Below are 27264 nucleotides of genomic sequence, written 5' to 3'. Positions count from 1 at the left end.
TATGTCCTCCCCTTTACACCGTTATAAAGTAGCCTTTTTCTTATGCTCATTGTTATGTTGTTTTAGAGTTAAGTTTTGTTTCTCAAACAATATTTCAGACCAACTTCTCTCATGGCTTGCCGCTCAATTACTCACCAATTTCATAGCCTTATATCTCTCTACTCCATTTGCCTTCCATTGGTTTAACAGCACCTCTAACCCCTTCCTACGTTCCTTACACGTTCCTCTCCCCCCCCCCCCTCCCATTATAAAACTCAAGCTGGGGCCTTATTTCATTATGGTCCATTAATTTAGCCAGCAGAGCAGTCGGCCAACACATGTCCCCCTATGACCCAGCCGGAGTCACTACATTGTTGGGACTCCCTCTCTCCTGAGGTCTCTCTGTTCCTGACCCTTAAGTGGTCATGCGCTCAATTTAGCTCAGTTTCTTGTATACCAAGAAACTGCGCTCTCCCTGTCTTCTTGTTTTCGCTTCTCTCTAAGCCTTGTTTCTTCCTCTTCCCCTTCTTTCACTTTCCTCTGCTGTTCTTTCCTACTCCCTTGGGTTTCCACCTCACAGTTCTCCACAACACAATGAGCTTCTACATTAATCCTCCATGACTTCCTCCAGTTTCAACATTTTCTCTCATAATGTCCAGGGATTCGGCTCCCCCCATAAACGTTCCAAAGAGTTTGCCTACTATAAAGCTTGACAAGCGGATATAATATGCCTACAAGAGACCAGACTAGACCAGCCTACCTGTCCTAAATACCTGAGTCGCCATTACCCCACAGTTTTTTTTGCCTGCGCCCGCAAGAAGGTGCGTGCGTTTTAATTGCCTTTAGGAAGAACTTCCCCTTCAGCTACACAAAACACATAGCAGATCCTACTGGCAGATAGCTCATCCTATTAAGTGGGTAGTGGGTGTCAGGACACCTTCTGAAAAAAGACACAGGGAACAAAACGGGGAGCCCAATGGTGCAGTAAGTCAATAAAATCGGGTAATTGTAGTAAGTAAAGATCTACTCACAAAGGTAGGTTGCAGAGGGGCAACCGACCGCAGGAAGCAGGTGGAGACAATAAACCAGACTCCACTCGGGGAGGTCACCAAGGACCTGGATGCGGTCACACTCCTTGGGTAAAAAGGGGGACAGGTGTCCACCGTGGTGTACACCACGTGTGGTCTGTCTCCACCCCTCAAACGGGACACGTATGGGGGTACAAGATGCACTAGACAATTGTAAAGAGGCGCCCTAATCGTAGATAAAAGCATCTAAAAACAGTTTAAAATTGACAAAAACGTGAGGTAGCTTACCTCAATGACGACAAATCTTTGTAATAAACAAAAGATTTATTATAGCACAGGCAACGCATTTCACGGGTCCAAGCCCGCTTCCTCAGGCCAATACAAGTGCCAAGCTAAATGGAATATTTAGCCAAGGGAGCCTCTCCTGAGCCAAGGGAGCCTCTTTACAATTGTCTAGTGCATCTCATCCTATTGGGCACCATTTATGATAGAGATAAAAACAAGGAACACCAAGAGCCCCAATAGTGTAATATGTACTGGTAAATGGTTACTAGATAGAGTAAATATTAATACTCACAAACCAGGGTTACCATTAGGCAACCACTGTAAAGGCAGGTGGGGAGATTTTCCTGACCCCACTCAGGAATAAGAAGTCGCTCTCTGTAGATGAGAAAAAGGGGGTTCAACCCTCCACCCAGGGTGGACTCAATATTATGCAGGAGAACAGAGGCGCCAAAAGGATAAAAGGAAGCTAAATGAGCTTAAAAAACAAATTCTTGGTAAATAGAGGAGGCAGTGGTGGACTTACCTCCTCCAAGCAGACACACAACGACTGTAGTAAACACAGTCAATATATTTTATTTATGAACTCCAAATATGCAACGCGTTTCGCAGGTTTGATCCCGCTTCATCAGGCAATAACAACGGAGCAATAGCATATGTGGTCAGGCACCTCTGTGAGGTGCCTGGCTCTTCTACTGACCACATATGCTATTGCTCCGTTGTTATTGCCTGATGAAGCGGGATCAAACCTGCGAAACGCGTTGCATATTTGGAGTTCATAAATAAAATATATTGACTGTGTTTACTACAGTCGTTGTGTGTCTGCTTGGAGGAGGTAAGTCCACCACTGCCTCCTCTATTTACCAAGAATTTGGTTTTTAAGTTCATTTAGCTTCCTTTTATCCTTTTGGCGCCTCTGTTCTCCTGCATAATTTATGATAGAGAGATCACTTTAGCTACATATTATGCCCCAATGCACACCAGTCCAACTTTTATTCCCACTTTTTACAGGTCCTCTCTCAACACGGTTCAGGCCAGATAATAGTCGCAGGTGATACTAACGCCACAATAAACCCCAAATTAGACAGACAGCGAACCACTAATCCTAACCCTAACACAGAACTCACAGACCCACAAGGTGCAAAGATCAAAGAACTTCTAGACTGTTACGGTTATGTTGACGTTTGGAGGGAACATCACCCCTCCTCTAAAGATTTCACATTTTACTCTAATGCCCACGATAGCTTTAGCAGGATTGATCATATATTTGTACAACAAGCATGTTTGCACCTTGCACTAGCAGCAAAAATTCATACAACCTCTTGGTCAGACCATTCTCCAGTTTCTATCTGCTGTTCCGCGATCCTTCCGATCAATAGAGCATTTAGCTGGCGCCTCAATGAGTCCCTGCTCTCTAGAGTAGATATTATTGATCAACTGAAGTTGAGGAATACTTTGCCGACAACACAGGCTCTGTTTCCTCTTCTTTCACTCTATGGGAGGCTCACAAAGCCACCATACGAGGGACACTAATAGGAATTGCTAGTGCCCTCAAAAAGCGTCGTAATCAAAAAATTGAAGAATTAACCGTAAAATTGGATCGCTCGGAGCAAGAGTGGAAACGCACACCCACACGCATTAACAGACTTATCCGAGACCGCATCCGTACAGAACTAGACCTTCTTTTGACTGACAGAGTGGAACAACAGCTTAGATGGCGGAGACAGCTTTACTACTATAATGCTAATAAGCCATTGGCTCTGTTGGCTAAGTGTCTTAAAAATAAACCCCCTCATCCGACCATGGTAAAAATTTGCAATTCTTCAGGGCAGATCACTGCTAACCCAGACAAAATTGTCGATGCCTTTGGAACATTTTTATCAGATCTATACACTGATACCTCTACCGCCCCTGACGCAACTATCCGTAGTTTTCTGGATCAGATCACACTCCCAACACTGGATCAGGATTCCATTACTAGTCTTAGCGCCCCTATCACCACAGCTGAAGTCCTATTCGCCATTAAAACCCTGAAACCTAATAAAACTCCTGGCCCAGACGGGTTCTCGGCTCTCTATTATAAAAAAATGATCAGATCTACTAGCCCCTAAATTAGCAAAATGTTACAATGAAATTCGTGAGGGTGGGTGTCCTCCTAGATCCATGCTTGAGGCCTATATTTCAATGGTCCCCAAGGTAGAACAGGAACATCATGCAGTCCATCAATTTCGCCCCATCTCCCTTATCAACACAGATTTTAAACTACTGGGCAAAATTTTAGCACTGCGACTGAACAAAGTTCTTCCGACTCTAATTCATAGGGACCAGATAGGTGTCGTTCCTAGTAGACAGGCTGAGGACGGCACCAGAAGAGCTATCCTCTTAACCCATTACCTTCACACAAATAAAATCCCCGGGGTGGCCTTATCCCTGGATATATATAAGGCCTTCGATACTCTCTCGTGGCCCTACCTAAAACTTGCCCTTAATAAATGGAGTTTAGACACACATTTTTTAAATTGGATACAGGGGATGTACACGGGTCCCACAGCTTCAGTGAGATTTTCTGGCCACAATTCCCAAACTTTTGACATCAAGCGAGGCACCAGGCAGGGTTGCCCACTATCTCCCCTGCTGTTAATTCTTGCCCTTGAACCCTTCGCTTTCTACCTACGCAACAACTCTGCAATCAAAGGGATCGAACACGCTGGCCTAACCCATAAAATCCTTATGTTTGCGGATGACACCTTGTTAACTTTAACACAGCCCCATACATCCATTCCAGAGGCCCTCCAGGCTTCTGCTCATTTTGCCCGGGTCTCAGGCCTACAAACGTGGACAAATCCAAGGCCATGGGAATCTCCCTCTCCCCGGTCGACTTGGACCAATTACGAGGGTACTTCCCATTTCATTGGGTTCAATCCTTACCTTATTTAGGCATTACTCTCACCCCCAACTATGCCTCCCTCTTTTCTGCTAACTATCCCCCACTGCTGAAATCACTCTCCGCACTGACTGAACGATGGTCTCACTCCCCCTTATCATGGTTAGGGAAGATCAATGCAATTAAAATGACTTACCTACCAAAACTTCTTTATTACTTCCGCACACTTCCGGTCACAGTCCCCAGCCATTATCTACGGATTCTCCAAAAGAAAATTTTGAACTTTGTATGGGGCCGCAAAGGCCCTAGGGTCTGTAAATCGACCCTCTTTGCTCACAAACTAGATGGGGGATTGGGAGTTCCGCAAGTCACATCCTATTACCGGGCAGCGACCATTGCCCAACTTACTGTTTCAGGCGCACGATACCCCTCTTTGGGTTTTTATGGAGATGCCTACTTGCGACCCTTTATTGGCCAGTACTTTATTATGGCTTCCCCCGAAAATGAGGCCTCCCTCACTCAGCCCTCCTATGGCCCACTACCTCCAGGTGTGGGACTCGGTCCGTTATTCCGCTAATCTTCAATCACCATTCTTACCCTTGCTCCCACTGATGAATAACCCACTGTTTCCCCCAGGCCTTGATGACCCAGCAGCATTCTCTTGGTGGAGCACGAAAGGCCTCACTAAAGTAACGCATTTTCTTACCTCCAGAGGCTTCCTTTCTTGGCCAGACATACAAGAAAAATTTCAGGCTCCCCCCAGAGAATTTTTTCGATATTTACAGATAGGACACTGGGTCAAATCCCTCATTCGTGGAAAAGACCCCCCTTTTGCTGCAACTCCCTATGAACACATCTGTTCTCATAGCCCTAACACCAAAGGCTTAATCTCTAGATTATACAGCTTTTTATCTTGCCCATCTCCCCCCCAGTGACACACCCTTACGCCTCAAAATGGGAAAAAGATCTTGCTAGCCCCAAGGACAGGGAGGACTGGCTGGATATCTGGAGTAGGACTTCTAGTTGCTCAAATAATTTATATATAGTCGAGGCCGCCTATAAGGTCATGACCCGGTGGTATCTGGTCCCAGCCCGTTTAGTCAAAATATTTCCATCTACTAACCCTTATTGCTTCAGAGGCTGTAGAGTGCTCGGCGATATGTCACACACCTGGTGGACTTGCCCACGACTGACTCGTTTCTGGTGCCAGGTATATAAATTACTTTCTTCTCTCCTCCACCAATCAATCGTGAAAGACCCTTGGCAAGCCTTATTACATGGGAAAATAGGATCCCTAACCTCTGCACAAAACAAATTGGCTTCCATAGTATTTTCGGCAGCTACCATGACCATAGCACGGAACTGGAAGAAACCCTCTGTCACTATCAATGAAGTGAAATCAAGAATTAATTCAATAATGGTAAACGAACGCCTTACTAGTATCCTTAAAGATACATAAAAGAAGTTTGAAAAAATCTGGGACCCCTGGATTCGCATGGAGCATCCAAATCTGGAGTGGTCTTCCCTCTCGAGACTGTGAGGTGGCCCCCCCTACTCTTGACCCCTCTCTTTTCTTTCTCCACTCTTCCCTTCTTTTTCTTTCTTTCCTTATTTCTCTCTCTCAACTTCTCTTTGGTTTAGACTCCATTGGTAACCTCTCTTGTCCCGCCTGTCTATCACTGGATGACAGGCGTTCAAGGAGGCATTTATAATACCCAGCCTGAGCTGGACCCTTCCCTGCCCTATCACCTAAGTCTCCCTATGCATGCCCCAGATAGCTGGACCTAGTCCTCTGAGGGCTCACAGAATCTATTCCTGATGGTAGTAACCTCACTCCCAGCCGCTCCAACATCTGCCAAACTCATACTACTAGAGATGAGCGTAATGACCTAATTACGATTTCGCGAAATTTCACGTAATTAGTGTAATTACGATTATGGCCGTAAGTACATAATCGTAATGAAGAAGGATTTCGTGAAATTTCGCGTAAGCGTAATTTTCGCGTAATTTTCGCATTACAATGGTTATTTGTTCATGCCGTAATTTCGCATTAAACGCTACCGTAATTTCGCGTTAAACCGTAACGCTCCGTATAATATAAAAAAGCCGCCGACTTTAAGGGTTAATAGCAAAGCCCCCTTAAATGCTAAGAGCCTCAAATTTGGAGAATATATTAAGGAGATCAGGAGGAATAAGAGGAAAAAATTTTTTTTTCAAAAAGACCTTATAGTTTTTGAGAAAATCGATGTTAAAGTTTCAAAGTAAAAATGTATACATTTAAAAACCCGCCGACTTTAACGGTTAATAGCAAAGCCTGCTTAAAGTTTAGGAACACCAAATTCATAGGGTATATTAAGGGGATCAGTGGGAATAAGAGGAAAAAAATTTTTTCAAAAAGACCTTATAGTTTTTCAGAAAATCGATTTTTAAGTTTCAAGGGCAAAAATGTCTTTTAAATGCGGAAAATGTCAGTTTTTTTTTGCACAGGTAACAATATTGTATTATTTTCATAGATTCCCCCAAGTGGGAAGAGTTTTACTTACTTCGTTCTGAGTGTGGGAAATATAAAAAAAAAACGATGTGGGGTCCCCCCTCCCAGACCTCTTTAACCCCTTGTCCCCCATGCAGGCTGGGATAGCCAGAATGCGGAGCACCGGCCGCGTGGGGTCTGCTAAGGACCAATGGGGCTCCTTGGAGCCCAAATACAAAGATGCTTTCGAGAGCTCTGAGCTATAGCTCAGAGCTCTGTCGGGTCCGTGCGGCGGGTGAGCGGCGAGTGACGTCGGGTGCGGCGTAGTTACAATGTAACAAAGTTGTTACATTGTAATAACTTTGTTACATTGTAACTGATAGAACATTCCCGAGGATATTGCGTGGGATCATTTATTTAAAGGGACAGGTAAGTATTAATGGTTAATTAAGAATATTAAAGGACTTTTTTCGTGGTTATGTTTTTTGTTCAATTAAAATACTTTTTCTATGTGTTTGTGTGTTTATTTACTTTTAACTCTTAAAGGAAATGGGTAAGGGGTACAAGTACCTCTATACTCATTTCTCCTGGGAGGGGGGGTGGGCATCTGGGGGACCCCTTTTTAAAGGGGACTCCCAGATTCCACCATGAACCCCCCACCCAGGAAATCGCGGCCTCCACCTCCACCGCCCATCGGAGGTGGAGAAGAGCCCCTTGTCCTTGGATTGGACAAGGGCTCAGAGGGGGAGGGGAAAGCTTGGCTGCCCCTTCCGAGACCCCCCAATCCATGGACCATGCGGGCTGGTATAGTCAGGGTGCGGAGCCCCACGCGGCCGGTGCTCCGCATTCTGGGTATCCCAGCCTGCATGGGGGACAAGGGGTTAAAGAGGTCTGGGAGGGGGGACCCCACGTCGTTTTTTTTTTTATATTTCCCACACTCAGAACGAAGTAAGTAAAACTCTTCCCACTTGGGGGAATCTATGAAAATAATACACTATTGTTACCTGTGCAAAAAAAACTGACATTTTCCGCATTTAAAAGACATTTTTGCCCTTGAAACTTAAAAATCGATTTTCTCAAAAACTATAAGGTCTTTTTGAAAAAAAAAATTTCCTCTTATTCCCACTGATCCCCTTAATATACCCTAGGAATTTGGTGTTCCTAAACTTTAAGCAGGCTTTGCTATTAACCGTTAAAGTCGGCGGGTTTTTAAATGTATACATTTTTACTTTGAAACTTTAACATCGATTTTCTCAAAAACTATAAGGTCTTTTTGAAAAAAATTGTTTTCCTCTTATTCCTCCTGATCTCCTTAATATATTCTCCAAATTTGAGGCTCTTAGCATTTAAGGGGGCTTTGCTATTAACCCTTAAAGTCGGCGGCTTTTTATATTATACGGAGCGTTACGGTTTAACGCGAAATTACGGTAGCGTTTAATGCGAAATTACGGCAAGAACGAAACGCGAAATTTCGCGTTGAAAATTACGCTTACGGTATTTTCAATTACGATTTTAATGGCAATTTCGCTACGCTAATTTTGCATCGTAATCGCAAATTTCGCATGCGTAATTATAGTAATGCGAAATTACGAAAATTTCAGCTCAACTCTACATACTACTGGTTATTATCGTTCCTATCCCCTCCCGACCAAGTTCAGATACTAATGGAAGGTTCTGGTATATGTTGTCCCCTGAGTTTCCTTAATGTTGTTCATTTCTTTATGTACAATTTGCTCTGTTAAATTTTCAAAACTTTAATAAAAACTTTGAAACAAAAAAAACCCACCTGCAATACTTGTGGCCCAAATCATCCAAGAAGCTAGAACTGTGTTACCAAATGTGGTCTTGCCTCTCAATTAAGAAAAACGGCACAAAATATATGTATATAGACCCTTACCTGAATCGTATGTGGCCTTAAATCCGACATCGGTAGAGTCACTGTCCGTAACAAACTCAACTAGCATTTGATTGGTAGAGGCAATGATTTGGGGAAATGTACTGCTGTCGCACGCTTTATCCAGCAGCACAGGGTAAGACTTGGTGGGGCCATCATAGATCTTTATATAGTCAGATGTACAGCCAGGAGAGGACTGCAGATTAAATGCAACAAAATTCAGGGAAACCTGAAAGACATAGAAAACAACTTGTAGTATTGTTATAGCTAATTGTGAAAACTCTTCTGTATTCTTCTGTAAGACACTCCACACAGATAGCACTATAGTGTGACAAGGACTTGATTCAAACACAAATTGTTTGTTTAAAATCCTTTTTTTATCAAATATTTGTAAAAGATATCACCATAATGAAGATTAACAAAATTTGTAAACACTGGGTACAAAATAGGCCATGCAATTAGCAGAATAGGATTAGTCTCGGGTGGTTGGGGAAGCAAAGAATGAGTGGAATCTAAGTGGCTGTAAAGGCTAAAGGTGGCCACACACAATACAATAAAATGATACGATTTTACAGCAATTGTACACACTTGTCACACTGCAATGGATCTGCATGATCCGATGCAGTAAGCAGAGTGCACTTCTGTGCAGTCTGTGATAATCCTGTGCAGGTGGATGTGTTCCCCCATACAGCCTATAGCCTATGGGGGAGCGCATCTGCCCCGAGTTACAGTCCATGGTGGACCATCGGCTCCCGTTGGCTGCACATGGTCCAGCACATTTGGGAACACAGCCTAAGAGGAAGTGAAACCTTATGCAGGCAAATAAGAACATGATTGTGTAGGCAAAGAAGGTATAAAAATTCTAGGTTCTAGGGCCTAGGGCCTATGATATAGAGCAAGTGAAGTTCTGGCAACAGCTGTGAGGACAGAGGAGGAGCAAAGTTCTGGGTGACTGCAACAAGAGAAGAGGTACGATTCAGAAGGTCTGTGCAGACAGAGAAGGGGTAACCTTTTAGGTTGCTGTGAACATGAATAATGGATAAGGTGGAGTCCAGTTGTGCATGCAGAGAGGAGGTGGGGTGGCTAATTTCTTAGGGGTTAAGTACAAAGAGTTGTATGTCTGTAGCTAAATAAAAAGTTTAAATGCCGAAGGAGGAATCTACAGCTTTCCATTGATGCATTAATCTGCAAATGTGCTAAATTTTATTAAACTGGTCAGGTCTAGTTTCTTTCTTCTTTTATATTCTCTTTATCTTAGATGTGATCAGTGTTTCTTTTCATTTCCTTGTTTCCACCAATGACTATATATTGGTTTCCCCTAACACTGGCCTTAGACTGTGATGGATGACTGTGGTAAAGATTAGACTCTGAGACCCACTGAGAGTCACAAGACTATACACTCTGTAAAGTGCTTCAGAAGATATCAGCATATGTGTTGGTATTCAAAACCAGCATAGCCAATTTGGAACACCAGAATACTCCCGACTGCCACTGTTCAGTACCGAACAAGTGGACAAGGTCAGGAGGAGGTCACTGTATTGCGTGTCACATTGTGTTTCATGAGACTCCAATAATTCCTCTTTCTGGTTTGGCTATGCCGAATTTGAATACCAACATTAATCCGCATTATAACAAGTGCAAATACATAAAATATACAGTATGTATATAGTTCTCTCCATCTCTGCACTCTCTCTCCCCTTCTCACTTTCTCACTAGTCACTATCTTTCCCTCCCCATCTGTCTCCACAATCTCTCTTTTTTTACTTTCCCCATCTGACTCCCGATCCTGCTTTCTTTCTCTCATCTGTGTTGGTGTTGCTGCAAAACCAAAATAAGCCTTTACTGAATTAAAGCCCATATATACAGTATATAGGCCTTCCACTAAATCCCTGGGTGTCTCCTCCTTTTGCATGCACTTACCTGTCCAGTTGGGGTCCTGATCAACCAAACACAGTTAACATTGTTGGGGTAAGGAGAGGGATAATTAGCTGATGTGAAAACTCCACTATCCTGGTTCAGCAAATTGGCACAGACATCTGAAAAAGAGAGAGATAGCAATGAGTGAGTCCACTCTGTGAAGATAGCAGATTTATAACATTAGTCATCCCATGTGTACCCGGGGATCTCATTTTACAGATGTTTCATTTACACTCATCTGAAGTACCGTATTTTTCGGACCATAAGTCACTCCTGATCATAAGACCTAGGTTTAGACAACAAAAACCATGTGAAAAAAAAATATAGTAAGCCAGTTGCATCTATGGTGCAGAGGCATCTTGTGGAATTTCTCCACCCAATTATTATGCCCCCCTTTTTACCTTTTGTTTCCTCCTCTGTCCCTCTGTGTCCCCCTCTGTCCCCTTGTGTCTTCCTCTGTCCCCATGTCCTCCTCTGTCCCTCCTGTCCACGTGTCCTTCTCTATCCCTCCTGTGTCCTCCTCTGTCCCTCCTGTGTCTGTGCCCCCATCTGTCCCATTGTGTCATTCTCTGTCCCCCCATGTCCTCTTCTGTCCCCCCTGTGTCCCTCTTTCCCATTGTGTCCTCCTCTGTCCTCTGTTCCATCAGAGACACAGGCTTACTTGTGAGAGTGTATATTGTAGGGGCGAGAAAAAGACACAGAGACACTGGGAGCCCAATCTCGTGTAATATTGTCAAGTCAGTGTTGACGATATATAGATAGGTTGCAAGCAAGGCAAAGATAGGTTGCAAGCAAGGCAACCACTCGTACTGGCATATGACGAAGTACCGTCCCCACTCGGCCTTTGAGAGAGGAAGGTCTATCGGTCGCTGCTCCAAACACAAAAAAGGGGAGTCTTTTGACCTTCAAGGGGGTCTAGGACTCAGCACAATCCCCTAAGGGAGCGTACTTAAATATGTTAAGAGAGGGTAGGAGGCGCCCAAGGTATAATTATTCAAGTGGACTAATAAATTGTTAAGAAGATCTTACCGTAGAGTTGCCAATTTCAAGAATGCAAGGTTTTCATTAGAAATATATTTTTTATTGTGCACATAAGACTATTGTGCACAATAAAAAGTATATTTCTAATGAAAACCTTGCATTCTTGAAATTGGTAACACTAAGGTAAGATCTTCTTACCAATGTATTAGTCCACTTGAATAATTATACCTTGGGCACCTCCTACCCTCTCTTAACATACTTGTGAGAGTAGACACTATTGGAATTGGTGGCTCATGCTATTTGCCAGTACTTTTAAGAATATTCCCTTAAGTCCTGCCAAGCCATCCACCACCCTTAAGACCCACCGAGCTCTCCCCTTAAGACCTGCCGAGCTGTCCATCTGTTCCCTCAAGACTCGCCGACCAGTCCTCTTAAGACCCAGTGAGCCATCCATCCATTTCCTTATGACTCACAGACCCATCCATCTGTTCCTGTAAGACCCACCGAGCAATTCCCTTAAAATCTACCGAGCCATCCACCTGTTCCTTCTAGACCCACCAAGCCATCCTCTTAAGACCCCCACAGCTGTCCCAGCTGTTACTGTGCTAGAAGCAGCATGCGGCGGCTCCAATCATCATCCACTAGACACACACTGGCCAATCAGCTGCTGGAATGAGAGCTGCCAATCACAGTTGCTCTGTACAGGAGTTGACGGTCTCTCGTGGCGGGTCCATGGGTCTGACATTGGGGCAAATCACTGCGCTTCCGAGGGTCTTAAAGGATTGGTTGTTCAGCTTGGTGGGTCTTAAGGGGACAGCTCGGTGGGTCTTAAATTAGCAGATGGACAGCTTGGTGGGTCTTAACCTCCCTGGCGTTCTATTGAGATCGCCAGGGCGGCTGCGGGAGGGTTTTTTTTAAATAAAAAAAAAACGATTTCATGCAGCCAACTGAAAGTTGGCTGCATGAAAGCCCACTAGAGGGCGCTCCTGTAGCGTATTTCCGATCGCCTCCGGCGATCAGAATTAACAAGGAAGGCCGCAATGAGCAGCCTCCCTTGTTTCGCCTGCCGCCAGCCGCCTCCGATCCAGCCCTTAGCGCTGGCCGGAACTGATTGGTCCGGCTGCGCAGGGCTCGGCGGCTGGGGGGACCCTCTTTCGCCGCTGCTCGCGGCGGATCGCCGCAGAGCGGCTGCGATCGGGTAGCACACGCGGCTGGCAAAGTGCCGGCTGCGTGTGCTGCTTTTTACTTGATAAAAATCGGCCCAGCAAGGCCTGAGCGGCGACCTCCGGCGGTAATGGACATAACAATGCGTCCATACCGCTAAGGAGGTTAAGGAGACAGCTCTGAGGGTCTTAAGGGAATAGATGGATGGCTCAGCGGGTCTTAAGGGAGTATTCTCAAAAGTACTGGCAATGGGGACAGAAGAGGACACAGGGAGACAGAGGGAGCAGCAGGGATGACACTTGCGGTGGGACAGAGGGCGCAGCAGGGATAGCATGTGTAGGGGGACAAATTGCAGCGGTGGAATCATTGTATTCGGACCATAAGACACACTGACTTTCTCCCCCCACTTTTAGGTGAGAAAAAGTATGTCTTATGGTCCAAAAAATATGGTAACAGATTCTGCCAGATCATTCATTTGTACATATTACTGGTGTGCAGCTTATGTAATGTATATACTTGCATATAAGCCGACCCACGTATAAGCCGACGTACCCACTTTTCCCTCAGAAACCATGAAACAATGATTGACTCGCATATAAGCCCCCTCCCCAGTATAGCCCCCTCCACAGTATAGCCCCTCCACAGTAGACAGATGTGCCTCCAGTACAAGTCAGCCCCCTTCCCCTTAGACAGATGTGCCCCAAGGAAGATACAGCTGTGTCTCAAGATGCCACTAGATGGCATCATAGATATGAGACACAGCAATTGCCAAACAGGAAGACTCCCCGGTCATTGCAATGCTGACACATTGTTTGCATGCTTCACAAGACTACACATGTAGTGGGGACCATAGACACAGCAAGGAGCCAGCTGGCAAGAGCAGGATCACTAGTGCACAATCCTTACATTCCTCTGCCAGTAACAAAACCTGCTCCACCATCTGTTCTGCTCCACTGTCTTGCATATAAGCTGAGGGGGTAACTTTTCAGCACATTTTGGTGCCAAAAAATTAGGCTTATATACGAGTATATAAGGTAAATGTAGTGTGAATACTGGAATGTGGGGCGAAGGGATCTCACCAATACAGTAAAAGTAATATATACCAGTCTTTTATAGCTCAATCTATTCCAGGGAGTCAGCCAGAAACATCACCCTGACAGGTTCCACAGCTACAGATACTTACTGCAGTTATACCGGCGGTTGATTTTAGAGACATCCAGAACACTCAGTCCATCTCTTTGCCCAAACGGTATGTTGGGGTTAGGCTTGGAAACCATGGTGGGCTTGCCTGAAGTGTTGCCGAAGGCAGAGCTGATCAAAACACAAAAGCATGTAAAGATGTCACTGCATGATGTTCATCACTGATCAGTAGTAGTTTGGTGATGGGCACAGCAGAATGCACTTACTTGTCATAATGCATCACTGAGGAATAATCATACTCCAAGCCTTGGTCATCAGTGTCCGTTTTGTTATAAGCAGCATAATAGTCTGCAATAAGAACAACACAATTCTGATTTCACTTCTTATAGACACCAATTTGTGTAGATGACTGTTCTCATTGTTTCACAATTGTTTCATCGTATTTCCATTATTACATGACACTAGTAAATAGGTAGCTAAGTATATATACAAAACACGCACCATGCAAGTTCAAATGCAAAAGGAATGTATTGAAAAGATATAGGCTGACAAATCAGTCAAAAACATGTATCACAATACAACAGGACATATATACAACTATATACAAAGTTCAGCAGCAACTGTAAGTACAGCATAGGGAGTAACAATAGATGTGCAAATTACATGCAGGGAAACAAGAAAGAGTAGCAATTGCTTTAGTTTTAACATGGAGTGCTGGCTGGTAGCACAATAAATGTACAAAGGATTGCACAGAGTACAAGACAATATAATGGTGCAAGTGCGAGGCACGAACACAGCTGCATTACCCAGACGCGGCATTTCAGAATGTCCTTTTTTAATGGGGTAAGTGAAGTTGGCAGCAAGAGCAGCTTGCAGAGTGGTGGAGTGTGTACTTTGCACATCCATTGTTACCCCATATGTTGTACTTACGGGAGCAGGAAAAAAGGGCGCCGGCTGAGGGTGGACAAAAAGGGTGCCACCATAGACTTTAATGCAATAATCGTTAATACAGCGAAAAAAGCATGAAAAAAGGGCGGCGCGAAAAATTTCGTTAAAATCATTATAACGTTATAGGCTTTGAGGTAGTTATCGTTTTAGAAGTTTACAACGGTATAGTTTTTGTCATATGTTTTCGTTAATAAGTACATATTTTTGATGTTTTCAAAGGTATTATCGTCAATATTTGTAAAAGGGTGTTTCTGCAGAGGGAGTGGTTAGGCTTAGGCGCCACCAAGGGGAGTGGTTAGGGTTAGGCACCACCTAGGCTGCGGTTAGTTTTAGGCAACACCAGGGGTGGTGGTTAGGGTTAGGCACCACCGGGGGTGGGGGGTTAGGGTTAGGCACCACTGGGGGGTGGTTAGGGTTAGGCACCACCGGGTGGGTGGTTAGGGTTAGACGCCACTAGGGGAGTGGTTAGTTTTAGGCACCACCAGGGGAGGGTTCTGTGTGAGGATTGGGTTGGGTTAAGCAGTATTGACGAAAAACGCTACGACATTTAACATTAATATTTATTCGTTATTATTTTTTGCTTGTTTTTGCAACAGTAATTATCGTTAATAAAGCTTAACAATGATGATTCTCGTTAGCAAATTTCGTTAATAACTGGCGCCAAATTCGTTAATAACCCGGGCCCTTTTTTCATGGCGCCCTTTTTTCATGCACACGTACTTATAGTTGTTGCTGAGCTTTGTATATAGTTGTATATATGCCCTGTTGCATTGTGATACATGTTTTTAACTGATTTTGTCAGCCTATAACATTTCAATACTTTCCTTTTGCATTTGAACTTGCATGGTTTGCGTGTTTTGTATATATACTTAAAGACTCTTATTTATACACTGTAACAAATGTGGAATTCTCTCCGTGGTCAGCGCACAGGATGCGCGCTGACACTGCGTAAATCCTCCACAAGCGTATAATTTGAGAGAACCCAGCAAAAGGTGCAACGCACCTGTAGAGGGAAATTCCTGTCGGCAGATGGAGCTGTGGAGTGCAGAGGAACAGATCCCCTGCCCTGCCACAGACGCCAGATAGGAATTGTACGAAGGGAAGAAACGCAGGGCAAGATAGCCCTTAAAGAGAGAGAGTAAAGCGACAGAGTGTATGTGTGTCCACCAATCTAGTCGCCACCCAGCGACGATGAACACACAACCATGAAGATCAGGTGAGAAGGCAATCGCAAGAGATGGCGATTGCTAACAGTGACACAAGACAGAATAAGCACAGAGGAGGAATGTATGTATGTCCACCAATCTCGTCGCCAACCTGCGACAGTGAACACACAACAGAGGAAACCAAGTGAGAACGCAATCGCAAAAGAAGCGATTACGAATGAGAATGAGCACAGGGACAGAATGTATATGTGTGCACCAATCTAGTCGCCAACCCGCGACGGTGCACACACAACAGCAGAAACAAAGTAGGAACGCAATCGCGAGAGAGGCGATTGCCAGAGGTGACACAAGACTTAAGCAAGACAGGGCACGAGAGTAGCAAAGGCACAGCAAATCATATAATGAGAAGATAAGGAAAATAACAAACGCTAACTAAACGCGAACACCGCACTCATTCACAACAGCGAACGCGTTTACAGCGCGATCTTTGCACGTGAAGCGCAACAGAGACAAGCATGCCTAACTAACCATCGCCACACAAACACGAAACAAAGAACGCGAGCGCTTGCTTAACTGTTACCACACCGAGCCTACAGCAAGCGTTCGTATCAGACAAGACAGACAGACGGACGGGAAACAGGATAGGAAAGATCCACTGCTCTTTCCGCCAGAGCGAGTGCGATCCGAGTAAAGCAACAGAGCTTAGCAGGATCCACTGCTCTTTCCGCCAGAGCGAGTGCGATTCAATTTCAGGGACAGGATAGGAAAGATCCACTGCTCTTTCCGCCAGAGCGAGTGCGATCCGGGTTCACAGATCAGAAGGATCCACAGCCGCTACCGCTAGGGGCTAGTGCGATCCAAGCAAGACAGGCAGATGAGATAGCCGGTGGCAACCGCTGCTCCAGCTATACTCCAAGAAAGCAGATCAGAAGGATCCACAGCCGCTACCGCTAGAGACTGGTGCGATCCAAGTAAGACAGATGAAACAGAAGGGGCTACCAGTAGCAACCGCTGCACTGGTTAGCACCCACAGACATACAGGAAGATTTCCTATCGACCACCGTTGGCGACAGGACAATCACAGCAGAGAGGCAACATAGACAAAACAGATAAGCAGGCTAACTGCACTAGAGGAGCTGCCTAGTGCAGTTCCCAGAATTACTCTAAGATAACTATAACAATCCAACAGGGAAGGCTGACACTCCAGGAGTGTATTTAACAAACCGTTATGACCAGCAAAGCCTTCTGGGAGCAGAAGGCTTTTATACTGCCAGCCCTCAAAGGAGACAGCTGGGCAATTTGCATGTATGCAAATCCCTCAGCAAAGCAACTCTGAAAGTTGCAAGATGAAGCCAGGTCTCTTTTCCAGAGACCTGCATCTCTCAGACATAAGGAATGGTCAAACAGCTGTCTGCCTGTGCAACCAACTGAGCGGATCATTACATACATAGCACCCAATTCAGTGTTACTTTTGCATATATTATCTCCTGCATATGGTGTGTGCGTCCTCATGTGTTTCCAATTACAGTGTTTTTTATTGAAAACATTTTCAGCAAACATAATATATAAGCATCCAATGGCATTGTTATACAAAGAAAAAACATACAGATACAAAAGTATGAAATAGAGTTAATAAACAGATATATACTTATTGAGCACAGTGTAATTATAGAAAACAAGATGTCTATACATTGACTTATCCTTAAAAATTAAATTTGTACCTTCCAAAGATAATATCTGACAATTGCATCTTATAGCAGTGTGCATAAATGCGGAAACCGCATAAAAATGCGGAGTCCGCAATAAAATGTGGAAGTACTCATTGTCATATGCGGAATCCGCGTCTATCTTCAAAAATCCGCAAAAACGCGCTAAAAACGCACAAAAAACGCTATTAAAACTCATGTGTTTCCATTAACTAGTAAATAGGTGCCCATATGTGGCAGCAGTACAGGTTATTAAAGCAATAAATGTGGAAGGTGGGTATAAGACTCAAAGTGATGATCGGTTAGGGGCAGGGTGTGGGGAGTTTGCAGTAACTTTGTGGCATGCTACATTTATTTTGGGAGGCCTAAGATGCCATGATGGGCCAAACAAAGAGGATGTACATAATGAAGGTGGACCTGTAAACATTGACACAGAGGGATATATACAGACACATATGATGAGAGGCGTAGCTAGCAAGAAATAGAGATTCCCGATGAAGTATTAGAACTGTTATCACATATGTTGATACTGTGTTTTGTTTTTCTTCTGTTTTTCCACCACACATCCCTTACTATATCATTGTTTTGTATCAAACTCTTCTGTTATGTTTATAGCCAGGGCATGTCTTATTCATTGCCACAGTGTGCTTCCTGCTTTTGCATGAGACTTATTGCTTCACCCCCAGGTATCAGCTTGGATCATGCAATTAATATGGACAAACCTGAAACATTGCAGTGAGTAAATAACCAGCCACATTGTCATTCTGGCCTATGAAATTCTTCCTCCTTTCTTATTGGTTCCTTTTTTTAATCTTCCCATTGATAAGGAGAAGCATTATATAAAATGTATACATAACAAATGTTATTGCCATTCCTGCTTAAGAAGTAGTTATAAGATAATAAGATACACCTTGAAAGATCTGTGTTACCTGGGTTAATATACTGGTAGAAAACCGTGACATAGTTATCCCGATCGTCTCTCATGTGCTCATGGACAAACCCCAGCGCGTGGTCAAGCTCATGCTGGACAACCCCTCTGAGCATGCAGCCGGAACCCAGCGAGAGGTATTGGCCACCACCAATTTTTCCAATAAAGGAGACACAGCTGGAGACAGAGCAAATCACAATGTGTTTATATTTCAGTCGTGGATAGCCACAGAGCATAATGGCTATTTATTTTTGTTTGAAATAACAGATGAAGCATCTTTATATTGTGAAGATAATCAGTATCTGTGAGCTCAGGATTTACATTGCATCTCTTTCTGTATGATGGACAACAGACACAAAGGGAATCCCAGAACTCTCTTCTGCAGGAGAACGGGGAAGAGATAGAACCTAGTATTCTATTAGTCTTTTATTGCTGTCAGGCCTCGATCACACCAGGGACATTGCCGATGCTTTCCACAGCTTTTTACATTGATTCTAATGTGCCACTTTCACCTCTATGCGCTTTGTTACTGTCACGGTGTTGCATGTAGGGATGATCGTAATCAACAAACTACGATTTCACTACATTTTGTGTAAATTTTCGCAACTATTCTTATATGTAATTAAGATTTGCAAATGCAATTGATTTTGTGTAGTCATTCATAATTTTGCATACAATTTCGCGAAATTTTGCATAATTTCTTTCCGACTTTAACAGTGAACAGCAAAGCCCCCATATATGCTATGGACACCAAAATTGCCACATATGCTAAGGAGAATGGTGGGTACAAGTCAAAAAAAGAATTTTGCAAAACTACCTTATAGTTTTTGAGAAACCCTTATTTTAATATGCAAGTAAAAAATGGTTTTTAAACTTAAAAACCATTTTTCTTTGCATTTTTAAACTCGAGTTTCTCAAAAACTACAAGGTCTTTTTGTGACTTATACCCACTGTTCTGCTTAACATATGTAAATATTTTGGTAGCAATAGCATGTATGAGGGCTTTGCTATTAACCTCTAAAGTCAGCACAAAATTACGCAAAAATTTAAAATACTACGATTACATACGAAATGAATTATGATTTTCTCTGAAAATTTTGCATTATGATTATGATTAGAGATGGCCCGGACGGTTCACCGGCGAACGGTTCCAGGTGAACTTTGGGTGGTTCGCGTTCGCCAGCGAAGGCAAACTTTTCCGTAAGTTCGATTCGCCCCCGTAATGCTCCATTAGACTCAACTTTCACCCTCTACATCCCAGTCAGCAGGCACATTATCCCCAATCAGACTACACTCACTCCTAAAGCCCCCCCCCCCTTATAAAAGGCAAGGTTCTCTAGCCATTTTACTCACTCGTCTGCCTACAGTAGTTAGTCAAGGGACTGCTGCTGACAGACTCTACTAGGAGAAGATTAGTTAGGCTCTTGTAGGCTTCTTAGCTTGCTCCTAGCTGATTGTTATTCCTTATATAGCACCCCACAACAGCTTCTGCCCTCCTTTCCTCCTCCGGAGGAAGAGGGTCTTGTCTTCCAGGGAATTGTAGGATTTCAAAAGCCAGTTCACATACATTGGCCGGGAATCTAACCCAGGTCTAGTGCTTGGTAGGCAGCTCTCCTCACCACTATACCACCACCAACACTACATGCTGAAGCCAGCCTAGCATGCACCATTATGATATATCCAAGAGAAAAATGAGCTTGCTTAGGGAGTTGTAGGATGTCAAAAGCCAACTCACATACATTGGCCTGTAGTGTTAGTGGAATAGTGGTGAGCATAGCTGCCCTCCAAGCAGTTGATCTGGGTTCAATTCCTGGCCAATGTATGTGAGTTGGCTTTTGACATCCTACAAATCCCTAAGCAAGCTAATTTTTCTCTTGGATATATCATAATGGTGCATGCTAGGCTAGCTTCAGCATGTAGTGTTGGTGGTGGTATAGTGGTGAGGAGAGCTGCCTACCAAGCACTAGACCTGGTTTTGATTCCCAGCCAATGTATGTGAGCTGGCTTTTGAAATCCTACAATTCCCTGGAAGACAAGACCCTCCTCCTATGGAGGAGGGGAGGAGGGCTTACACTTCCTGAACCGGGTTCACGAGCCTAAAATCGGAGGTTCGGGCCATCTCTAATTATGATGCGTAATTGCAAATTTCGATGCGAAATCTCGGCCTACCACTGGTTGCATGCATTTCCGTGCATTGTGCTTTGAAGCGGACAGCAATGCAAGTGGACAACTGCTACATCAAATAAGTAGAATGTATGCTGTACAAAAATTGTATTCAAGTGCGTTTAAGCACATGTAAAAGCATGGGTTAGTTTATGAAAAGCGCACTGCAACGCACTGAAACGCAAATGAACCCATGCATTTTTTATCATGTGCTTAAATACGTTTCTGAACACACCCAATGTGAACGAGGCCTTAGTCAGTTGGAGAGATATGGCCTCATAAGCTCTAATAACAACAATTTTACACAAAAATTACAGAGTGTAGGATTTTCTCACCCAATAGTATCTCGGGTGTTTAGAGAATGCCATTTGAGAGAAAAAAAACTTAAAGCGATAAGGACTGTTCTGGTCGAAAAAGGCTGGTGATTGAGAAAGGTTAAAGGCAAGAAGCATGCATAGTCCGCAGCAACAGAAGGGCAACAACATGACAGATTATAATGAGGGGAAATCTTGCGCTTCTTGGCGCCGGGGATATATAGGCAAGAGAACTTGATTTCACACAGTTGGCAGCTACTTCAAGCCTGGCTGGAAGGCATTTTTGTATGAAAACAGAAAAAAGGGGAAAAGGAGGAGTGCTCCATAGTGTAAAAACAGATTTGTTGGGTTAAAATGCGCATAAAACAATTGCACTTACTAGAAAGTAGATGCATACAGGCATATCAAATGAGGGCGAGGCCCTATTCCTGGAACCCTGGGGCGCCGCCTTCCACGTCCTCGTGGCCTGTTGTCCTGATGGAAAGGAGAGGGGGTGGTCGACCCAGGGAACTTGTGCGTGCTGGCAGCGTCACAACGCGTTTTGGCGAATCCTCGCCTTCATCAGGTGACCTGATGAAGGTGAGGATTCGCCGAAACGCGTTGTCCATCAGGACAAAGACCCCCACAGGCCATGGAGGACGTAGAAGGCGGCGCCCCAGGGTTCCAGGAATAGGGCCTCGCCCTCATTTGATATGCCTGTATGCATCTACTTTCTAGTAAGTGCAATTGTTTTATGCGCATTTTAACCCAACAAATCTGTTTTTACACTATGAAGCGCTCCTCCTTTTTCCCTTTTTTCTGTTAACATGACAGATTATAGCTGAATTCAATGCAGGTGCATTTCTAAATGCACAACAAGACAGATTTTGCAAAGGACGGGCTTTAGCAGCAAGAGACCATCAAGAGTGCCTTTGGTATCACAGAAAAATAGGAAAAGATGCCTGTTGTGGTGTATTTTTACACATACCCATGCTGGGTGGGAGAAATATCTCTGTAAATGAAAATTTTTAGATTTTTTTTTACACACAATTGTCCATTTACAGAGAGATTTCTCCCACCCAGCATGGGTATGTGTAAAAATACACCCCAAAACACATTATACTACTTCTCCTGAGTACGGCGATACCACGTGTGACACTTTTTTGCAGCCTAGGTGCGCTAAGAGGCCCAACGTCCTATTCACAGGTCATTTTGAGGCATTTGTTTTCTAGACTACTCCTCACGGTTTTGGGCCCCTAAAATGCCAGGGCAGTATAGGAACCCCACAAGTGACCCCATTTTAGAAAGAAGACACCCAAAGGTATTCTGTTAGGAGTATGGTGAGTTCATAGAAGATTTTATTTTTTTGTCAAGGGGCAGATTAGGGGCTGATTGATGGGTGGCAGTGACAGGGGGTGATAGATGGGTGGCAGTGACAGGGGGTGATTGATGGGTGATTGATAGGTGATTGACAGGTGATTGACAGGTGATCAGTGGGTTATTACAGGGAAGAACAGATGTAAATAATGCACTGGCGAATTGATAAGGGGGGGGGTCTGAGGGCAATCTAAGCGTGTGGGCGGGTGATTGGGTGCCCGCAAGGGGCAGATTAGGGTAACAGTGACAGGTGGTGATAGGGGGTGATTGATGGGTGATTGATGGGTAATTAGTGGGTGTTTAGAGGAGAGAACAGATGTAAACACTGCACTTGGGAGGTGATCTGATGTCGGATCTGCGGGCAATCTATTGGTGTGGGTGGGTGATCAGATTGCCCGCAAGGGGCAGGTTAGGGGCTGATTGATGGGTGGCAGTGACAGGGGGTGATTGATGGGTGATTGACAGGTGATTGACAGGTGATCAGTGGGTTATTACAGGGGGGATAGAGGCATACACAGGTGGTGGGTCTGAGGGGGGGGGGGGTCTGGAGAGAATCTGAGGGGTGGGGGGGTGATCAGGAGGGAGCAGGGGGCAGTTTAGGGTTAAAAAAATATAGCGTTGACAGATAGTGACAGGGAGTGATTGATGGGTGATTAGGGGGGTGACTGGGTGCAAACAGTGGTCTGGGGGGGTGGGCAGGGGGGGGTCTGAGGGGTGCTGTGGGCGATCAGGGGGCAGGGGGGGGGGAATCAGTGTGCTTGGGTGCAGACTAGGGTGGCTGCAGCCTGCCCTGGTGGTCACTCAGACACTGGGACCACCAGGGCAGGAGGCAGCCTGTATAATAGGCTTTGTATACATTACAAAGCCTATTATACATAGTGTGTGCGGCGATCTGGGTGCTAGTAACCCGCCGGCGCTTCCGAACGGCCGGTGGGTTACATCGCGAGGGGGGCGGAGCCAGTCGCCGGCGGCTGATCGCGTCACGAATGACGCGATCGCCGCATAACCACGCCCGCCGCCGCCACCGCCGATGGGCGTATTGCGGTCGTTTGGGCCCAGCCCTAGCCGCCGCCCATCGGCTTAAGGCGGTCGGCAAGTGGTTAAGCCTCACTACAGTTGGATAACAGTAGAAATTAGCGAATATACTGTAAGTCATCCAGTAAATCTGGTCTGAACTTTAACATGTTTGCTATTGGTTTGAAAAAGCTTATGGTTTGCCACGGTCATTAAAGACTATAGTAGGGTTGCTGGAAGGTTAGTAAAATGGCAGATGTGCAGCAACTGTGGCAAACATTTTTTTAAACAAACACAATGGGCCTGATTCACAAAGCGGTGCTAACAGTTAGCACGCTGGTGAAAAGTCCTTTATCATGCCTAAACTCAGTTTAGGCATGATAAGTTTAGGTGTGATAAGTTTAGGTGTGATAAGTTTAGGCATGATAAGTTTAGGTGTGATAAGTTTAGGCATGATAAGTTTAAGCACCAACTGCGTTAGCACCGTAGTGCACAGCTGATCAAAAGTTTTGCGCTAACAAAGTCTGGTGCAATTTGCATAGAGTTTAATGGCGCTGCTTTGCGTGCGGGACTTTGCACGCTATCTACACTTATCTAAACTTAGCATGCCTAAACTTATCACACCTAAACTTATCATGCCTAAACTTATCACGCCTAAACTGGCTTTTCACCAGCGTGGTGCAATGGTTATCACGCCTAAAGTCTCTAACTGGGTTAGCACCGCTTTGTGAATCAAGCCCAATGGGCTGATTCACAAAGCGGTGCTAACAGTTAGCACGCTGGTGAAAAGCCCTTTATCACGCCTAAACTCAGTTTAGGCATGATAAGTTTAGGTGTGATAAGTTTAGGTGTGATAAGTTTAGGCATGATAAGTTTAGGTGTGGTAAGTTTAGGCGTGATAAGTTTAAGCACCAACTGGGTTAGCACCGCAGTGCACAGCTGATCAAAAGTTTTGCGCTAGCAAAGTCTGGTGCACTTCGTATAGAGTTTAATGGCGCTGCTTTGCGTGCGGGACTTTGCGCATGATCTAAACTTATCTAAACATATCATGCCTAAACTTATCATGCCTAAACTTATCACGCCTAAACTTATCATGCCTAAACTGGATTTTCACCAGCGTGGTGCAATGGTTATCACGCCTAAAGTCTCTAACTGGGTTAGCACCGCTTTGTGAATCGAGCCCAATCTATCCTAGGTTTTGAAAGTTAAGTGGATGTTGATGATGAACACACTTGCTGTTGTTATGCTATATACATGTTCTCTACTCTTTCATCTGTCTGTTCTTGACATAAATTTCTCTCTTGGGAATGACTCAGGAGATGGGCAACAACCTACCTGCTTCCATACACAATGTTCACGTAGTCGTTCTCTGTTGTTCGAGGAATGAACCTTATGCAAGTCAAAGTCTGGAACTCCTCAAAGGCCCTCTTGAACAAGTTGAGTTGGTCGCCATCTGGGAATAGAGGAGGATGTGGGAACTAGATGACATGCTGCATTGCAATAAACAGTGATGAATGGGGTCAACCATTATAAGAGAGACACTGATTACTTTCTGAGAGCCAATGCACGTTGCACGCAGGTCTTTGCTTTATTCATGGTATAAAACCAAGCTATGTCCAGGAACTTTGCATAAAAATATAAAAGAAGGTTACCAGTTGAAGTATTAGTTCTTCTGCTTAACTTAAAGCACACTGATATCTACTGTGCACCACACTCAGATAATGTTTATATACTTATCAAAAAGAACCGCTTGGAACATCCAGATACAATAAAAGCTTCAGTGGTCCAGAAATCTAGTGGTATTTGTAGAGAAAAAGGTACTCAATAGTGTGGGCCATGAAGCTCAGCTCAGACCTAGCCACCAAAACCGTGGTGACTGTGAACACATCCCTTTTCACCACTTCCATCACCAGTCCAGGCCAAAGTGTCTCTGTCCTCCCCCTCATGTCAAGGGCTAAATTGTCCACAACAAGGAGCTGGGTTAATAGAATTAATTTTACTTAGGCAAAGTTTCTATGAAGTATATTATAGATGTATATTATTCAGCTGTGTTGCCACCAAGGCAATTACTCACTGTAAGCTGGGTCTAGGGCGTAGGGAACAGGCACAGTCCCATCGGCAGCACTAGGCCATTTGATTGCATAACGGAAGGCACTACGTCCAGGTGGCACCAGCATGTCACCTCCGTGCGTCAACAAACTTTGGTCTAAATGTAACATTACAAAGAAAAGTAATTAGTCCAATACAAGGAAAATAGCTGAGTCTGGCTGATCAATGTCAGCTGATCATACCATACAAAATACACTATTCTTATTTGTTCTTATTATGAGAGAAGTGGTGGTCATGTGACTTCCCCAGTTTCTGAGACTTCCCATCCTTCCTCTGACTCTACGGGAGAGGAGGAATGCTGAATCACACTCCAGTAACATGGCAACCTGTAATGCCTGGCAGAACTCCTGCTTTCTTTCAACCACTATACCCCAATCTATCCCAACCTTCTTCGCCCTATGTGGCGCGTCCCCGCTTGAACGGGAGGGGAGGAAATAACACATGCCCGACTTAAGTTACACCCAGGCCTTGTAGGTGCAAGATATTGTGGCTGAGGCTGAGAAAGCCAGAGTACCACCAGAGCAAACAAGACTATGCAGCTGGTTGATATTAGGTAGTAGAGCGGAATGCTCTTGTGGAGGAAGTTACACAGATCACCCCAGGAGCTATAAACAAAGGAGCAAGATTGCTCAGAGCAACCACAGCTCTGAGCTTCCGATAACCGCCACAAATAAACAAGACACAATGGTTGCTCAGGGCGACCGCAGCCCTAAGCTTCTGATGTCCAGCACATAAGACAGACAGCAGACAGATAGAATGCTTATTAGCAAACAAGACACATTGGTTGCTCAGGGCAACCGCAGCCCTGAGTCTCTGATGTCCAACACACTGAGTAACAAAGACAGACAACAGAGAGACAGACAGAATGCTTGCCAATTTATTCGCTGCCCCAGCGATAGCAAACATCCACACTGACAAGGACAAAACAAACAGGTAGGAGCGTAACTAAAAGCAACCACTTCTACAGTCATGTCCACAGGAATAGAGCAAGCAGGAATACTACCAGTCACCAATGTGGTGAAGGCAGTCTCCAAACTATCAGGATGGGTAAAGACTTTACTGTATCTCCACAGGTGCAGTGAACGTCCAGGCAGGCAAGGCAAAAAAATGCAATACAATAATACAATACAACTGTCAAACCAGGAACCCAGCAAACAACTATGACTAAGCTGTACGCTATGTTGGGCGAGGTTTGAGAGGAGAGGCAGACTTTTCTGTGGACATCAGCCAATGAGAGCAGACATGCAAATTCCCACACAGCTGAATGGCAATCATGCAATCCTGTGTTAGCCTGACTGTAGGCTGCAAGCTGCCTGTGAATGGAAAGGACTTTCATTACAAATGCATGCCAGATTATGCAACCATATGCATGCAAGAAATCCACAGCTGTCTGACTGCAGTTCAACTGCAGTAAGCCATAGATGGATTCATGGCAACATCCTGTGATTGTAGATAGCAATGAGACTCATTGCAAATGCAATCAAAACCAAGCAAGCAAATGCAGGCAGAGAAATCAAAACTGCTCGGTTGCAGCTCCACTGCAACCTACAGGAGGGATCCTTATACAACCATTATAGTGCAACTCCATCCAAAATTTTTGTTCTAGCTTTAGATCAATCGGAAAAGGCTAACAAACTATTTTGAACTTTACCAATGTTATGGATCTGTTGGAGGGAAATTTACATATTGCATTCTTGTTAGGATAGAAAGTAGGTAAACTTCATCACAACTTCTGTTAATAAGGGCATGGCTAGGATACAAGCCAGGGTGGGTGGGGGAGGCTAATCATCCTAAAGGAGTTATCAGGCACCTAGAATGAAA

The 27264-nt window shown here is 44.5% G+C and overlaps 1 protein-coding gene across 1 annotated transcript in view; it reads right to left on the bottom strand.

Moving 5' to 3' along the window:
- The window catches only part of LOC137562390 (embryonic protein UVS.2-like), a gene marked incomplete at its 5' end in the record, with an annotated part of 55650 nt that extends 30190 nt beyond the window's left edge, over window positions 1-25460 (bottom strand). The window contains 7 exons of the mRNA XM_068273728.1: window positions 8541-8766; window positions 10458-10573; window positions 13783-13910; window positions 14006-14087; window positions 18489-18664; window positions 24670-24787; window positions 25409-25460. Of these exons, the coding sequence (XP_068129829.1) occupies window positions 8541-8766; window positions 10458-10573; window positions 13783-13910; window positions 14006-14087; window positions 18489-18664; window positions 24670-24787; window positions 25409-25460 (898 nt within the window). The remainder of the gene's footprint in view (window positions 1-8540; window positions 8767-10457; window positions 10574-13782; window positions 13911-14005; window positions 14088-18488; window positions 18665-24669; window positions 24788-25408) is intronic.
- Between the last annotated feature and the right edge of the window lie 1804 nt (window positions 25461-27264).

The sequence above is a fragment of the Hyperolius riggenbachi genome, chromosome 3 (assembly GCF_040937935.1).
Source record: "Hyperolius riggenbachi isolate aHypRig1 chromosome 3, aHypRig1.pri, whole genome shotgun sequence".
In the NCBI taxonomy this organism is placed as follows: domain Eukaryota; kingdom Metazoa; phylum Chordata; class Amphibia; order Anura; family Hyperoliidae; genus Hyperolius; species Hyperolius riggenbachi.
Note: the sequence above shows the minus strand (reverse complement) of the source record. Positions and strands in the feature narration are given on the sequence as shown.